Source organism: Anser brachyrhynchus, assembly GCF_964034855.1.
Source record: "Anser brachyrhynchus genome assembly, chromosome: 2".
Lineage (NCBI taxonomy): Eukaryota > Metazoa > Chordata > Aves > Anseriformes > Anatidae > Anser > Anser brachyrhynchus.
Window position 1 is genome coordinate 18,443,908 of NC_137695.1, and position 17,920 is coordinate 18,461,827.

Consider the following 17,920-nt stretch of genomic DNA (forward strand, 5'->3'; position numbering starts at 1 on the left):
ACACCTAATATTTTCTGGATAAATGTCCAAGGAATTTGATTGTTCAACCACAAACATAGATTGCAGCTCAGATCCTGAACTAGTATAAGCCTAGCTGTAATGAGCCACTTACACAGCCTACTATCTCATCCAACATTCAAAGAGTACATTTTGCTCCTGAAAGCCCAATACCTTCTCCACTTAATTCAGAAAGATATTTGGCTTCCAATTTTGCTAATGACAAAAGCAATACAAATCTAAGCTCAATGTGAGCATTTTTTTTTTTACTTCATTTGTCTAAAACTGAATACACTTAACACTAACATAATTTTGAAACTAAAGACCTTCACAAATTTTTGCATTATTACCTAAGTTTTGTACTATCCATGTATCTACCTGAATTGTTGTCTTTGACTGTACATCAGTTTGCTTATTACTTTCTGCTCTATACAACCCCCTATGCTTTCCCAGAACTGAACAATTGCCTTTGCCATCTACAATAAACTTCCCAGAGGGAATAAGAATAATCACCAAACAGCAAGCCATTTACAGACACTGCAGTAGTAGCAAGCAAGCTTTGACTGCTGCTTTAATTAGGCCATACCATCATTTTGTGGTTTTGGCCAAATAAAAGCCCTATAAATCACATTAAGCCTAGGAAAACCTGACAGTAAGACATCAACTTTAAATTCATTTCCATAATGAAAATTTAAGATCAACTACCACCTTCAAATCAATTCAGGGAATATGAGATCAGGTTTACTTTTTCAGATATTACGCCTGTTGTCCAGAATAATGCAGCCTATCGGAGTACAGAATTATATCCAAAAGTTTTCACCACAGTTTTCACTCTACTACTTAGAGGTAAAAGTGTTATTTTCAGTTATTCATTATTTGGAAAAACAAATGTAACATTCATCTTTTCAACTGAGTGATATCTAAAAACATCATAGTGAGATGTGACACATTTGTGATGAGAGGCTTTTTATCTCTGTTCTTATAGATAAGAAAGCTAGATGCTTTGCAGCTGTCATTAGCCCCAGCTATGGTAGATGAGGAATGCAAATCAGCAACATTCTCTATGAGTCTACTTCTTTCACTGTTGTGTGCTCACACAAGTACAACACTATAGCTGGGATTTGCCTAACTTGGTATGTGTACAATAAACCTGTTGGAACCTAAAGTAGATATTATCATCTCATTTTAGACCTAGCCAAAACAATCAAAAAAATGATTCACCAGATCAGGTTGGTATCTACCTTAGAATGAGAAGAGTCACTCTCCAGATTCCATTGATTATACTGGCTAAATCTTCATTGACTGCAGGAGGAACCCAGTTATCTAGATTCAGATATAAATGGTAGGCAAAATGAATCATATCCTACCTGACTGCTGGAAATAAAGAGTTACAGTTTAAGAACTGATAAAAAGATTATCAGTTCCACGCTATAGTCAGGGAAGCAGCAAACCGGTCATGTTTCATCACCTGAAAGTTGCCAGTCTTAGACATTGTCTGATGATGCTCAGAACCAAACAAACTTTGAACCCAACAACTGAACATTGAATTAATGTAAATGCAGAAACGAATGGTTACTTTACAGTATCTGGAGGCAAGGAGGATGATAAATTAAGCTTAATTTCAGACAATGTATTTCCTGAGCACAATTCAAAGTATATACATTAATCTTAGGGCTGCTCAAGGAAGAATTTGATCCACTTCTGGGGGCACCTTTTAGTGCTCATTCTCTGAAGAGCCAAGTAACTGCTTCTTCTGTTTCTAATAAACACTTTTTCCTCTTCTGACTGTTATCCAGCAATACCTTTCCCATCTAAGCAAGACAGCCTTCAGAGAAACTTGATGCCTCTGGACTCCTTGACCTTGGTAAAACTTCTACACACAACAGAGGAACAGCACTGGGTGGTATTGGTACCTGATCTCCTATTGATAAATGCATATTGGGTGTCCACACTGACATTTCATCTGCTGATTATTATTCAGCTGATCTTGACATTTGACTTGCAGCAGACTGAACCTGCCAGCCCTGCTCGCAGGTGGCTCCACCTCTTCACTCTCTAAATGCTCTCAAAGGGTGCTGCTGGAAGATGTCTACATCAGGTTCCACATCGGTTTTCCTCCATTCCCCTCCTACCACTGACAGTAATGGTCCAACTCTGTGTTGAGGCTTACAGTTCTCAGGAAGGTCCATCAGAAGAGGCTTTTTGAAGCAACAGGATGTAAAATCAACATGGGCTATAAGCACTCAATTCTACCTTCACGCCTAGGGCCTGCCCACTGGGTGACAATCCTTCAGAGCTCAAACAGGCTGGCAGTACAGGTTTCCAGTGTTTTGAAGCCAGCCACCAGACACAAAAGAACATGGAAACAAAGTACTAAATTTAATTATTGTGTTACGAAGTCAATTTTAAAAGCTGCTATTTTGAAAACCAAAGAGAGCTAAAGATTTTCACGGCAATTGTCATCCAACAGAATACGTTTATCCAGGGGCATTACAATTATGAAGACAAGATTAATAACAGAAGGGGGAACAGTGTCATTACCAAATTGTATTTGGACCTTGTGCCACCAGAAGTAATGAGCTGACACTGGCGATCCATGAACTGAATCGCACCCCGTTCATTTTGCAGCTCCAGAAGAGAACAATTTTTCAATGACTCCACACTCGATCAATATATTAGCAGAGAACTTAACTTCCAGAGCTAAAGCATCACTTAATTTTCTTCTTTTAACACAGGAAAACTTTATAAAGCCGTAAAAAAAAAAAAAAAAAAAAAAAAAGCCATACAGCGTGATCATACTCACTCCCTATTTCCCCAAAACTCCTAACAATAGAGCAGCCCACACCTCCACACACACACACCGACGGACGGACCCGGCCCGGGGAGAGCCCCGGCCCGGAGAGCCGGCGTAGGGAGGCACCGGCCCGACCCCCCGCAGGACCCTCCGGGGGTCCAGGCCGCCATGTCGGGGGGCCGGGCCGCCATGTCGGGGGGCCGGGCCGCCCCGAAGTCGCGTAGCGCGGCGGTGCTGCAGCGCAGCTCCCTCACAGCCGGGTTCCCCAGCGGCCCCGTGCCCCCGCTGTTCTCTGCCCGCCGCTCCCGAGCCGAGGGGCTGGGGTTACCCGCAGCGAAGCCTCCGGTCCCCGCCGAGCCAGCCCCGCTGAGGGGGCTGGGGCCGCGCCGCCTCCGCCGGCCCTGCCTCGGCTTCGCTCTCCTCCTGGCTGCCCCGGCCCCGCCGCGGGGTCAGCGGCGGATGAGCGGTTTGTCCCGGTAATCCCCGCAAGCAAAGCCGGGGAGGCTCGGCCCGCCCCGGGCAGGGCGCGGCGGGGGGCGCAGGGGCGGCTTGGCCCGGCCCGGCCCGGCCCGGCTTCCCTAACGGGGGTCGCCCCGACCCGGGGGTACCGCAGTGTGTCAGGGCTGCCACCGCCGAGTGGGGCTGGCCCGCGTCTACGTTAGGATCACAGTCTCAGGGGCCTGATCCACCAAACGGGCTGCACCTGACAGCCACAAAACACCGATAAAGTTTGCAGGCTTGGTAGGGGTGAACTGCAAACCCCAATACTGGGTCTGCTGACAGCCTCGCTGTCCTGTGCGAACGTAACAGACTTAGTGGTCCACTAAAATAACTGAGGTCAGGTGTGGGCAGTGGGTACATCCTATCAACTGTTGCGTGGGGTGAATACATGATAGCAGTGCAACTTTAATAAGTGAGAGCAGTGTGAAGTTGCTAGGCGAAGCACTTGAAAGTTAGGAAATGACTGAAATTTTATCAGTACAGCTCTTATGAGACAGTCTTTAATTATGTTGTGCTTATTTTCTTTGGAGAAGCCCTGCAACATCCACTGCAAAGAAGCCAAACTCACCACCTCAGCAGGCTGTCTTCTACTTCCCCTTATATTAGCACCAGGGAACATGTGACTCCATAGGAGACTTGTGCTGTCATAATTAATTTATCTCCTTCCATTTTTCTAATATTTGAAGCAGTCGGTTGTTTTCAGATAGCTCTGACAGTGGTGAAGTTGTTTCAAAGCTATCAAGCTTCTCAGTCTTTCATGAAAGCACAGCAGAAACAACGTAGTTCATGGATGGCCTTAGCACGTGAATACATCAGTTAGGGGAAAGGCTGCTCATCCCATCCCAGACACCAAAGAAGTCACATAAATAAGCAGCCTTATAAATTCCTCAGTGTAGGAAAATCATCAACAGAAACATCTGTACTCTTAAACCCCAGAGCTAACCATCCACGAGACATACCTGTAAGGACAAGAGGGGTGATCCTTAACTGCCTTCATCAAAACACTACTTCTTTACTATATTGCATGAAAATTATTAACATTTTTAGCCTGTGTTCAGCATTATGCAGGCAGAAATTTATGAGGGAATGTTTAAGGTGCCATTGTCTTTATTAATTCCTTTCATTGCTGGCTGCTCAGTCCCTTCACAAACTTACCTCCTCCCTCGATTAAGACTATAAAAATACAATATGAATTTCCTGGTTTTATAATGTCGTTTTACTGATCGGGGTTGGAATCACTAGTGGAATACGGCCTCAGTTGTAAAAACAACCCTATCTTTTAGGCCTGAATTACTATGTGAACAGCATTTATGCAAAGCCTTTTCCCAGTCTCCCCCCGCTCCCAAGCAAAGCTCTTGCTGATTTTAGTTGTGATTATGAGTAGCTAGCACCCACTGCCTTTGAGCCGTGTGTCTGGTAGGATGGCAGATCACATGAGTGACTGCCTAATCCTCCGATCATGCAGAAGCTTGACCCGAGTGCACCAATAAATAAGTAAGTGAACAAAGCTAAAATTCTCTAAGTGGAAATCCAGGTACAAAAAAGGGATGGTGCATGCTCACACCTCTCTATGCATCTGAATGGTCTGGAGCCAGGAGCCGAGAAGCGCCTAAACACAGTTTTAGGAACCAGAAAAGAAAATAACTTCAGTGATCAATTCATACATCCTCTTCCACTTCTAACAGTGCTGGCTGAAAACAAAAATAGCCCATAGTGAGCCTAGTCTGCTTCTCAGTATCCATGTGCTGATGTTACTTTCTCCTAGCTATGAAAACTTGAAATTCCCTATGAACACTCCCTCTTCTGACAAAAGGGCCTAAAATTCAAAAATGCACTGCATGACTCAGATAACTGAGTACATTTGGACCGACATGTCACACACATTTTGGTCTTCTGCATTGACTAACTGCTCAGGTGAAGTGTGCTGTGAAACTTCCCAAAACTAGTGTATATTTCATCTGATGATCCTAAATATAAATAATGACAGCCCGTTGCTGCAGGAAGAGTGCTAGTTTAAACCAGTAAAAGTCACGAACAACTTCTGAGGCTTATAAAGGTAGGCACTGTCCAAACAAACAGGGAGTTTCAGCTCTTAGTGAATGACAACGTACATGTTAAGTAGCCATTATTTGTACTTGAAAACATAGGCATGAATCGATTAAGTGATGCTCAGTGTCATGCAGCCCATTGACATTTCTCCTTTTCCTTTATAGTTTTTCTTCTTTCTTCATCTCAATATGCCTTGGCTATTACCCGTCTTTTTCCCCATAATTGATGTCTTTGCTTTTCTCTAAGGCTTCCAGATGAGTCTTCAGAGTACTGAGTGAATATGGGTATGTGGTCCCTGTCCCATGAAACAAATTTTAAATAATTAAGGGCAAGTATTGTATTGTGTACTGGCAATATCTAATTATGTATTGGAAGATACATTAAATGTGATAATCTCCAGCTGTACTCAGTGTGACATTAAGTTGTGTTTAATGCTGTGAGAAAGCACCCATACTACGCTATCTTCTTAATACATCATAGTTAGATTGGTTTCAGACTCTCTCCTTGCCTTTCAACATAGTTTTCAACTGCATAAGAAATATTGCAGGTATAAGTCTGAAATCCATTTTTAAATTAATTTGTGGACAATGTAAAAGCAATATGAACAGATGCGCTTTCAGAGGGCATCACACTATACAGTTGCTTACAGAATACATCTTACTCTTTGTTGTAATACAACAGACCAAAAGCATACTTTAGTAAAGCAGACCTTTTTTAATTCAGAACTGTTAACTTAGACTTTCAGGTTCCTAGAAGCTTCTAATGAAGAGAGAGAGAGAGAAAAGATGCTTGCTACACAAGTGCAAGTTTAAAAAAAGCCCTTGCTACACATGCCAAAATACATACAGGATGCTATGCTGGGCACTGTGGACCACCTGCAAAAGGAGGTCCTCCTGCCTCTGGGCTCCGAGGTCTAGGCAGAGCTCAGCCATGTGTGACTTAAAGCATGTTCAGCTTGTGTGACTTACAGCATGTTTCCTCTTTTCATCTATTTTCTTTTCTTTATAACTGAGCCTCTAATACTGTTCTACCCCTGAGGAGGTCTTTCGATGCCTAATTACATACATATGCAAATAACAAGTGACACACAAAAAGATCAGCAAATACATAAATGATAACTTAAGAAAATAAACTAGCATGTTTAGCTAGCAGAAGAGAGACTACCATTACAAGAATTAAAGAACTTACCTCTCTGGGGAACTGCTTTTTGACCTCTCTGGCTGCTTAACTGAGCTCAGTCTGGAGTAAATATGAGGAACTCCTCCCCTTTTGGTGTTTATTACAGATAAACAATACTTCTTGTGACACCTGAGTAAATGTCCTCTAGGAAAACCACCACATTGTCTGTCTATATATCGCTTATTATCCCTTTGATCATAAATACAATCCACAATAGTGAATTACCAAACATGCCCAAAAGTGTCAGTTATTATTGAATGCATGGTTTTCTCTGAAGCAACCCCAAGCTTTCCAGATATTTTCTTTAGTTTATCAAAAGAGCTCTGTAACCTCTTTTGAAGGTCTTAAGATGCGTGATCCTTGTAATCACATTTGAAGGGCTGGTTATCTCAGGAGATTGTTAATAGGATACAAAACCTTTCACATCCAACCCAGATCAGCAAAGATGAAAAGTTGTGACTATTTAACAGCTCTTATACATCCTGTGAGTTAGCCTAGTTCCTAGTGGAGAAATGACTGTGTTTCTTTAAGTTTACAGCTTTTTTAACTGCATTTGTAATACAGAAGATTTGGCAAACAGGAAAATAATTAAAAGCTCAGTGGTAATTAATGAATCCAATTAAAACTGCAATCAAAAGAATTTTCAAATTTGTCGCTCCAAAACTATCTCCACAATATAAACAAGCACAGGTAAATGTTAGAGTAATCAGAAAGCAGGCATTGCTGAAGAGTAGAAGTGATTTAGGAAACTGACAGTTCCTCACTGAAATTTCCCTGTATCAGCCTCTGTCATTAGATCCAGGAGCTGCATGCCTAGCACAGAAGTATTGCCTTTGAATGGTGATAGCTTAACTCACGTTTATTGATCCACATCTACTGGGGGTTGTGGGGAATGCAAAGAAACATATGCAAGGTATTTTGTTGAAAGTTCACAGCTCCTTCTATTGCTCAGGGTTTGAGGTAGCAAAGTTTTAGCATTTTGCAGATACTGTTTTTGATCTAAGAAAGTTCTAAGTCAGACCCAATTTGAACTCATATCTGAAATTCAATTTCAAAAGTGCTCTTAATTTTATTTTTATTTTTTATAAATCAAATATCAAGAAAAAGGTATTGGAAAATTTGGAATATAAAACCTTCCATACTTGTTCTGAAATCACAGGAGAGAAAGAGGACAAGTGATAACTGCAGAGAGGATTTATGCTACAAAATGGCTTCTAATGTCAGTAGTTACTTACTGAGAACACTTATCCCTTCCTTGGAACTCACTGATCATCAAAATAACCTTAAAGGATTTTGATTACGTACGGTGATGTGAGCTAGTAAGAAGAAAGCAGGATATTTGAGGATTGCTGCTTTCTGAATATCTGCATGTAATGTGAAATGCTGATCTTGGAAACAGTAAAAAGTTAGGATTTGCAGTTATAATACTGCCATTTCCAAGTGTGCAAACAACAGATTCCTCAGAGTCATAAAGCTGGCTTGAAAATTATAGGATTAAAAAACTAAACTAAGCAATAAGCACTAGTCATGTGGTCATAGTGGTCATGTGGGTTGTGTTGTTAATACAACAGTTCCCATATTAACTGCTTAGATATTTTAGGCTTGGTGTTTTATAATTTTTGCAAAATATTTTTGAATCAGTTGTGCAGTGAGTCTCAGTGCTCAGACATCCAAGTTCTATCCTTTATATCCTGGTTTAGCAGCACCCATGTTATGCACAATCGAAGTAAACAAAAATACATAATATGAAAACTGTATTTCCTTATAGCTGCCCTTCTCCATGGCCCATGAGGATTGAGGTAATCAGCAGTCTGAGATTAAGAAAATATCCAGGAAACAAATATCATCGTTTGCAGTATTAAACACAAACACACTTTGCTACATAAATAGGAAAGGAAAATAATGAAGTACAAATCGGCATCAATGTATCAATAATTCAATCAATTAAATTAGTGTTTGGTATATACATCTAGTTATCTTCTGTGCAGTTCTGGTATGTACTTACTGGAGAGTTGAAGAGACCTTTAGCTAAACAAACAAACAAACAAACAAAAAGGGCACAATCTTTTTAGAAGATTATTTATACTTTTCCCACAAATTAAAATAAGACCTAAAACTGAAAGGTTCTTTGGAGTAGAGGCTCCTACTTAATATATACCTGTACAGCATCTAACATTCAGCCTCTTGAGTTTGTTGTGTACCATGTGCTACCTTTAACCATGTATATTAATGGAGTGAATAGATATTTTTCATATCAGATTATAAAAGAAGGCTCAGTACTGAGCAAATGTGACTTCTCTTCTGACTCTATATGAGAATGCATGTAAAGGAGAGAAATTCAGTCTTGATCAGTAGCCACAGCACATATACAGGAAGTTCCCCATGGGATCCACCTAAGCGATAGGTCTCCATATCACTTGCCCACTTTTCTTCCACCTGATATGATTTTTTATTTCAATCAGCACCGTCTAGTGACAGAAGATTCTGTATGTTCAAAATCCCCGGCAATACCCATCACAATTATTCAAAGTTAGATTTCTTACAACTTTCCTCAAGACTGAATCAGTTTCTGTAGCTTTGGCAAGAGTCACAGGATACCAGTTCTTTAATCTGTTGATTAAGCAGACATTGAGGTTTCCATTTGGAAAAAAAAAGCTTCTAATCCTCATAATATGTAAGAAACCAGGAAAATGTAATCTAAATGTTCAGGAATAGGGTAGAAAAGAAAGATAGCATGAAAAATTTCATGAGTTTTATTTTGCATGTCTTCATTTTTAATATCATATTTTTTAAAGCCAATACCATGATTTTGAAGGGTTCTGACTTGTGAGGTTTGCAAATTTGAGGATGGAAGTACTCAAATTATACATAATATGGTAAATACTTCCAGTGGATACACAGAATGTCTCAAACATTCTTTTTCTACTCATTTTTTTCCCATATTTTACACAATTTCACACATACCAGGAACTTTCTGTCAGTCTAGATATTCCTCCCTGTGGTGCCAAAGGTAACAAGCACATTGCTAGACTTACACCACAAATCCACAGCATGTTGGTCCCAAACATTTGCAAAATAACAAATAAATAAATAAACCGTTGACAATTTACAGGCACTGTAAGAAAGAGACAGGTTGGTTGTATCACACCAGTCCCTAATGAACAACGACAACATAATCTGAGAATAGTCTGAAAAGTTTGTTTTGAAGTTTTTCTACATCATTCTGAGGTACTATTATGAATTCCTCAGCTTCTTAATCCAGAGGCACATCACAAATGATGCATATAAACAGTTTTCTATTTGCGAGTCTGTCATTAATCTCTGAGGATGTTCCAAAGATAGCCTACAGAGGATTTGGATTTGTCTTCTTTTTCTTTTTAATCCTGTTAGGGGGTGTAGTAAACAGTGACACAAACATGATTACATCTTGAAGGGGGCCCATGCCTAGTTATGCGAATGGAGCACAAACATTTGCAGCTCCTATTTCCTGCTCTGTAATTTGCTCTCTTTCTGATTTCTCCTTTCTGGTTGATTGTAAACACATTTGAAAAATCCTACTTATTTTGGAAAAAATGCAGATATAGGGAAAAAAAAAGGAAAAGGTGGAAAGCTCTTTGCCATCCCAATTCCTGTTTTGTTTTGTATTGTTTTGTTTTGTTTTAACCATACTTGTGTCCCAGTGCTCTACCAGTTAACTGTATGCAGCATTTCCAACACTTCCACACCCTGAACAACCAGAAGGCCTTGTCATCTCGGCTGAGAGCAGGAACTGCGGGACATTGAGGCCCTGGAGCGTGTCCAGAGAAGGGCTACGAACCTGCTGAAGGGCCTGGAGCACAAGTCCTGTGGGGAGAGGCTGAGGGAACTGGGGTTATTTAGTCTGGGGAAGAGGAGGCTCAGGGGAGACCTTATTGCTCTCTACAACTGCCTGAAAGGAAGGTGTGGGGAGCTGGGGATCAGACTCTTCTCTCAGATAACTAGTGATAGGACAAGAGGGGATGGCCTCAAGTTGCGCCAGGGGAGGTTTAGGTTGGAAATCGGGAGAAATTTCTTATCAGAAAGAGCAGTCAGGCATTGGGACGGGTTGCCCAGGGAGGTGGTGGAGTCACTGTCCCTGGGGATGTTCAAGGAAAGGTTGGACGTGGTGCTTAGGGACATGGTTTAGTGGGTGACATTGGTGGTAGGGGGATGGTTGGACCAGATGATCTTGGATGTCTTTTCCAACCCTAATTATTCTATGATTCTATAACTGAGGCAATTCTTCTCTGCTTCTGGAGAGTGTTTCCAGCATTTTTGCAGTGACATTTTCTTTAGGGCCAAATATTCATTAGATTGTATTCCATGTAACCATCACCCTTTGAAATCAAAGCACTTATTTTTAAGTACTGAGAGGAATTTATACACTGAAATGAAGTAATTAAAGGCACCAGTAAACTTGCTATCAGAATAATTTCAAATCAAGGCAAAGGATTTAAAAAAATGAAGGGCTGTTAAAAGTATCAAAAATTGTTTGTTTCTGGAAGTATTAATTGCATATTGATTATGGGAGCTGGTTTGCTAAATGATCTCAATTGCTCTTTCCATGACCATTTGTCTTCATTATTTATAACTCCTCCAATTTCTCTCAATAGCTGCAAATGTTGTCAGAAAATTTCTTCTTCCAAGATATTGTCAGCAAACAAACTCTTTAGGTCCAAGTGATTGATACAGATGTCCATTAGAAACATAACTGGTTTAGGATGGTTTTTCATTTCATGTTAGATTTTGAAACCTACAAGTAGGCAGTTTCTACTCTGTCCAATGGTGACAGACTGATTTTATAGCATCTCGTGACTGATATAAACTGTCTAGACTGACTAGCTTTGGTATTTCATATAAGCTCCTATAGTTTGCAAGGGTTCACATTTAAGAAGATGCCTGATAATGTATTCTGGCAATCAAAACAAACTTAATAACACCTAATTTTTTCCAACTCAGAATCCCAGTTCTCAAATACATCTTACCTGTGCCATGTTATGGTTGGCGTTGTAAGAAATTAAAATGAACGTCACAGAATGCATTTTGTAAGTTTATATAAATTCTACATCAGATTTTACAATTTCTGTTGTTCATATACTTATAAACTTATGCCTCAGATGGTGTCTGACATGGTTCAATATGATCTGCAAGTCACAACAACATGGGAATGTAAATTGTTCTGAAGAAAGAAAATGATTGAATAAGCCCTGCAGATTTCAATAAACAAAATTTATATTAAATCAGAAATCCAACAATCAAAAACACAAAGCCAACAGTCAAAAAAAAACAAAACTGTTTCCTCCATTACATTATATAGATGACAAAGAAGACTATACTGTATGTGTTTGTTAAATAATATACCTTTGCAAAGCTGAGGTAAACTTATCTGGCTGTTCTTTAAAACATTTAAGTTGCAATTAGTATAATGGTCCAGCAGTTACTGTGTCTAGCTGCTATTCAGTGCCAGAATTAGATCTTTAGTTTGCCTTTAATTTAATTTTATTTTTTTAAAGGATTGCTAAACAAAAACTAGGGGAGCAATAATGGATCTAAATGTGCCCAAAACTGGAGGTTTCCAGTCTTGGAGATGAAAACAACTTTATGAAGGTGTTCAGAGTTAAAGGTTCAGTAGAATAAACTTTGCTGGTCAAACTTTGCAGCCCTTGCAGCTGCTAATACTGAGGAAGTGTCTCTGATCTTGTAAAGTAAAATTTATTTTCAATTCACCTTAAATTATGAGCTTCATGTAGGTGACAGGTTTTCCCTTGCAGATCCCTGACTGAACTGGACTTTGAACTTTCACACCAGACCACTGTGCCTCCAGAGTTGAGAAAGTGGTGGTAGAAATGTGTTGCTGGAAGTATAGGTAGGGCTATTTCACCTGTTGCTGTGAAGCTGGGCACTGAGAACAGCTTTTCCCGAGATGACCTGGCCTCATGCCATGGCAGTCTATGCTATGGCACAGCTGGCCCTAATGTCTGTTCATCACTTTGCAGCCATAATAATGTTCTCTTCCTGTAAGCTATGTGCTGTAAATAATCATTTATAATAACTAGCGCTATTTCCACCTCCCTCACCTAGCCTCACACAACTGTGAACCCATGTGCACACTGTGTGGAAAGACCAGATGAATTCTCATTTCAGATGTTAAGCCACTGACAAATTAAGAATTAGGCTGAGGTATTTTATATGGGGTCAGACTATCCTATCTTTGCCTATTATAGTGCTTTGTGTACTTTCCTTTGATGAAGCTATAATTGCTCGCTGCTCTAGACCAGGTGCTGTACTGGATAGCCCACAGGTCTGGTTCATAGGTGTGGAAATCCCATGTTTCCACAGCTGCCACTTGCCCCCTTTCCTGTCCTGTTGTTGCCTGCCACATTCGTCTTTGGAGAACATCCTTGGCACAAGATGAGTATCTACTTTATTCCCTTTTTGATAAATCACCCTAGTTAATCATTGCTTTCACATACAATTGAGGCAACAATGCAATTTTTGATTGTTTTGCCAAGCCATATGGAGGTCAGGGCTGCTGCTGCTATCCTGTGTGCACTGTCATCCTCAATCACCTCTCCTAGTTCAGGAGAGGCTGTTTTCCCGGAGATGGTTTTGTGTCCTGAGGTTCTAGCTTTGATTATGGCAACTGCCTTACTTAGCAGACACCACAGGACACAGAGGGAAAGAGAAATCAGAACAGCGGGAGGAGGCCAGCACTCACCACAAACACACATCAAAGAGCAGGGCCACCCACGTCCTCCCCTGCTTGCATCTGACAATCGAGCTCGGATTTATACCTTCAGTTCTGCTTGAATCAAAGGATCTGTGTGCAGCAAGCAGAAAATTGCCTGCAAAATTTCTGCAAATATGAACAAAATGGTTTTTATAAATGGACTGCAGGTTAGGACAGATTCAAAATGTTTTTCTGTATCTTGCCATGCAGTGCAAACCTCCTGACTGCTCTGTTTGTGAGTGCTCAAAGTACAGTGAGCCTGATTCTCTGCTACAAGTAGCTGTCTGACTTGAGAAGGAGCTCCAAAATGCATTATGTGAAAGCTACCTCATTTGGCTTATTGCTCAGAACACTACTGCATGCAAGGAACAAACAGCTGGTTACTATATTTGTCTTTGGATGAGGGAGTTCAGTATGGTACTTTTTTCTAGCTGAGGAGCAGATGTGGGTATCTGATGATCAGGTGCACCCATTAGGATTTACATTCATTATCCTGACCTCATTCAAGGTAACAGTGTTGGTTTGGACAGGTTGGGAATGGGCTAGAGACTGACTCTTGAGAAACAAGATATTACAAATAACTGAATGAAATGCAGTTATTTCATGTGCTGCTGTTTAGATACATGATGACATTAAGGAGCAATACTTTACAGTTTTTGGCACTTTTTATTCATAGGATTTCTAAATGTGCCACAGCCTGCACACATCATCATCAGCCTGTTGCCAGACATTGCACTAGGCAGAAGAGATCTCCATGCTCACACACAGCAGGCAAGATTTCAATTTTGAAATCTAATATAGAAGACCCTCTGCACAGAACGCAACAGGGCACCTCATCTACCTGTCTCAGAAGGAGCAAAGCGCAGAATATGATTTGTTTTGCACCTGTTATGCAACAGAGAACAATTTGCCAATTAATTCAGGTAGTGTTAGAGAGAAGAGATAACAAGTCTTGGATTTCCTGCTCTTAATTTATTGAACAGCTAGGCCCATGGGACTATAAAAAGTATTCCATCAGCATGCAGGAGGTCTACAGTTTCTGATATGACAAGAAAAAAAAAAAACAACACAGCTTTCAGAATGGCAAAGTATTGTTCACCGACGCAGGCCTTCTACATAGAGAATCTCAGATGGACTATTCAAGTAAATGTCCTACCTTACCATTAAACTGTACACCCTCATGGGGAAAATGATAAACAACAATGTACACAAGGTTAGTATTTGCTCATTTCTTACCCCTCTGTTTCTTTATAGTGACTAGAAAAAAAGTAGGAAATAACCTTTCAATCACTTTCTAGCTAGCACTGATGTGGTTTGTCATACATAACCTGAAATTTTCATTTTCTAGCCACATCTTACACAGGGCTATGTCCTAGGACCTAGGTGACAACCTGAAGTGACTTAGGTTGTAAGTCACTAGCTAAGGAGTATGAATATAGAGGGCTCCATCACATAGTCTGATCACTTAGGCAGCTTAGGAAATAACTGAGGAAATAACTCGTGAAAGACTCTTAACTCTTAGTTTCTTTCTCTCTGCAGCTTCATTAATACAAATTGGAAGAACAGGTGATACAATAGAAAGTCTTTTGGCTTGACAGCAAATTCCCAGAATCTTCTCACTTTCAAACTAATGAATAAATCAAATGTTCCTTATTCATGAAGATGGCAGTACCATCTTACAAGGTTTGCTCTGATGCCAGGTGCAGTTAACTAAGACAAAGGGTCTTATATTTATTCACATAGAGGCAGATGGCTTTGTTCACTAAGGTAGTGACTGCTCTAAAAACCATAATGTTTTTTCTGATAAAGAACATTTCAGAATGAAAAAATGTTGAGTTAATATTCTTCAAGGAACTTTTTTTTTTTAAAGAAAAAACAACAACAACAACAAAACACAACTAGTTCTAGCTTATACCAACATTATAGAGTCTGTCTATTGGAAAGCCTGTATCGAAGTTTGGATGATCATGAGTTTCCTGATCTGAGTCTTCTTGTGGAGGCCTGCTAGGATGGATTTGTCAGAGAAGCAGGGGAGTTTTGATCAGTTACATCAGTTGATCTGGTTTAGAGTCCTGCCTCTTCTGAGTAGATGCATTATCTCTCTTCCACTCTTTTTGAAATTGGCAGCTCTGTCTTCACTAGTTTAGTGACATACTTCTGGTCTTTAAAGATTGTTTCACCAAGTGCTGAGGTTCAATCCCAATTTTATCATGTGATTCAGGATTGAAAGGCTCAAAGCAAACTGCAGTGACATTCTTTGTTTTATTTTATTTGAAGTAGTTGTGCTTTCTTTCACAGAGAGGAAGCTGTATCATCTGAGATGAGATATGTGTAATTCATTCTAAGGAAAACTGGGAACTAAACCAAATCTGTTTAGTTTGGGAGGTGGATGATGTGACAGTCTGTAAAAATTTCAGTGCAGAAGCACCTACTGGTGCAGCCACCTAACACAGACCAAAGTGCCTACAGTCAAAGAAGCAGTGACAAATCAAAATTATGTCTGATCTCCAGCCTTTAAAGCTTTGGAGAAATCAAAGTGATTCATGTGACTTCCAGGCAAACCTCATCAGCAGTACCTTTCTTAAAATTCAGACAGGAACTGCTTGGTAAGTTCCTTCCAGGTTCTGTCAGTCTTCTGTGAGTCTCCTTCACATTTGTCACTCTGGGCCAGAAGCTCAGGCTTGTTATAGTCCAGGTTGGTTGTTTTGGATTTCCTCACCAGCACCTCACAGACTCCAAACAGAATCAGGGCCTGTGCTTTTGTGCTCTAGGTACTGCAAGGTATGTTTTATTCTCATGTGTCATATGGTCTGCAGTTTCTAAATCCAAATAGGTAAATGACAATGATCAATGACTTAGATTATAGTTTACAACTTTACCTGTGCAACTTACCTTGAACTGTTTTTATTCAATAAGAAAAACAAGAAAGTTGCATTAGATAGGTGGCAGAATCATTTTTTCCAGTTACATGTAACAATGAGAATGTTTGAGTTTGATTTTCTGTTTGTTTCTTTGTTTGTTTTCTGTCTTTTATGTTCCATGAAATCTTTCTCAAAGAGGAAAGATTCACTGAAGTGGTAATGGAACATTTTTATTTACTATTTTCTCGATATTTACTATTCTCCATATGTACTATGTTTCCATATTTTCATTTTAGATTTAGAGCCAATAGAACTAGGAAAAAAATGTGGAGGACAAAATTTTAAACTCATTATTTTAGAAAATACTCCTCGATGCCAAGATACCCTTACTCTCAGTTCTTCAAGAGGGTAACTTGCAAAGAATCCAACACAAGACACTGTGCAAAACGCCATCTTTATTAATTTCACACAGGTCTGTAGGCAGCATACAACTGCCTCCTGAGCAGAATTAGGTCTGCATTGCTAATGAATGACTTGGCTCATAATTATCAAGAGATTTTAGCAAGTAGCTCCTATTAATGCTAATAGGAATGTGACAAATCAATCTCTCATCTATAGATGAGAGAATAAATCCTTCCAGTTACAGAACAAAAATATTGTCAGTGTTTGAGGCATTACAGATACCTGGATCATGTAACAACACCAACAACCAGTAGAATAATACTTTCAGCTTGCTAGTACCGTGCAGTCTAAAATCAGTACAGGTATAAAGATAGTGCTGTTTGTCTCCTCACTCTCCTACCTCTGCTGGAATTTTCCTTTGTAGAATCACATTGGTAAATTGCAACAGCATTATTCCAGCTTCTAAGAAAACCTGGGAATGAGTAACATAAATATTTACCCTGAAATACACATTGTAAGGGCAGAACTGAAAAAAAGGCAGTATTTAAAAAAAATCAAGAAAAACCATTGATTACATTTGCTTTGGTAAAACAAGTATTTTTTATATTCACTTGTTTACTCTTTAGTTAAAGCATGATTAAAGTTATGATTCCCATCATAACACGTACATGCTTATTTGCAGCACAGGAATTACTCTTCAGCTATTTCTGGTTTTAAAGTGTCATTTCATAGCTTCTTGCCAATAAATACTATTTGTTTCCAGTCGTCATCCAGCCAGCCGTTCAGTAATTCAAGCAGCATCCATCATGCAGGTTTTTTTTGCTAGACCTTAATCTTTCTCCTTCTGGCAAGCTAAAATGTCAGGAAGTTTTGTGTCTTACCATAATTCTGCTGTGCTCTCCCATTGTAGAGCCAGGAGCAAGGCAGCCTCTGGGGCAAAATTCACTGGCTACTTTCTTGGTTTGAAAGATCCAAAATAGCACTTCTTGATTTTGGCTACATAAAGCTACCCAGGAACTGCTTCCTTTCTATCTGAAGCTTACCTGATGCCCCACAGCCATTTTTTCAACTATAAAAAAATGACTCCTCATGTCCGTGGATTCAATACCACGTCTGCAGTTTAGCTACATAATTCAGGTTTGCCGTACTAACTTTCTCTTTTAAAGGTCTTTGTTTCACGTGTACAGAAAATAAAGGCATCTGCAGCTAGCTAGAGGCTTCAGCTAGGTGCTTCATCTGTCACTCAGGCTTGAAGTTCTGCAATTTATTTTCTGGCTTTTTAATCTATGCCCTATAGAAGGTCAGGATTTTAAGCACCATTTAGGTAAGAAACTTCACTTCCTAACTTCAGCCTCGGAGCTGCACTCTGTCAGTATGAGCTGCTAAGAT

The 17,920-nt window shown here is 39.9% G+C and overlaps 1 protein-coding gene and 1 long non-coding RNA gene across 5 annotated transcripts in view; one reads left to right on the top strand and one right to left on the bottom strand.

Moving 5' to 3' along the window:
* Nucleotides 1-3,369, bottom strand: part of MYO3A (myosin IIIA) — a gene marked incomplete at its 3' end in the record, with an annotated part of 121,803 nt that extends 118,434 nt beyond the window's left edge. The window contains exon 1 of one of the 4 annotated variants that reach the window (XM_080583258.1): nucleotides 3,120-3,369. Coding sequence is in view for 1 of the 4 variants with exons in the window: in XM_080583256.1 (XP_080439382.1) it covers nucleotides 1,911-1,955 (45 nt within the window). The other 3 variants (XM_080583260.1, XM_080583256.1, XM_080583257.1) reach the window with 3 other exon arrangements.
* A 7,022-nt stretch (nucleotides 3,370-10,391) lies between these two features.
* Nucleotides 10,392-17,920, top strand: part of LOC308191190 — a 336,186-nt gene continuing 328,657 nt past the window's right edge. The window contains exon 1 of the long non-coding RNA XR_013947783.1: nucleotides 10,392-10,733. This is a non-coding gene — a long non-coding RNA (uncharacterized lncRNA). The remainder of the gene's footprint in view (nucleotides 10,734-17,920) is intronic.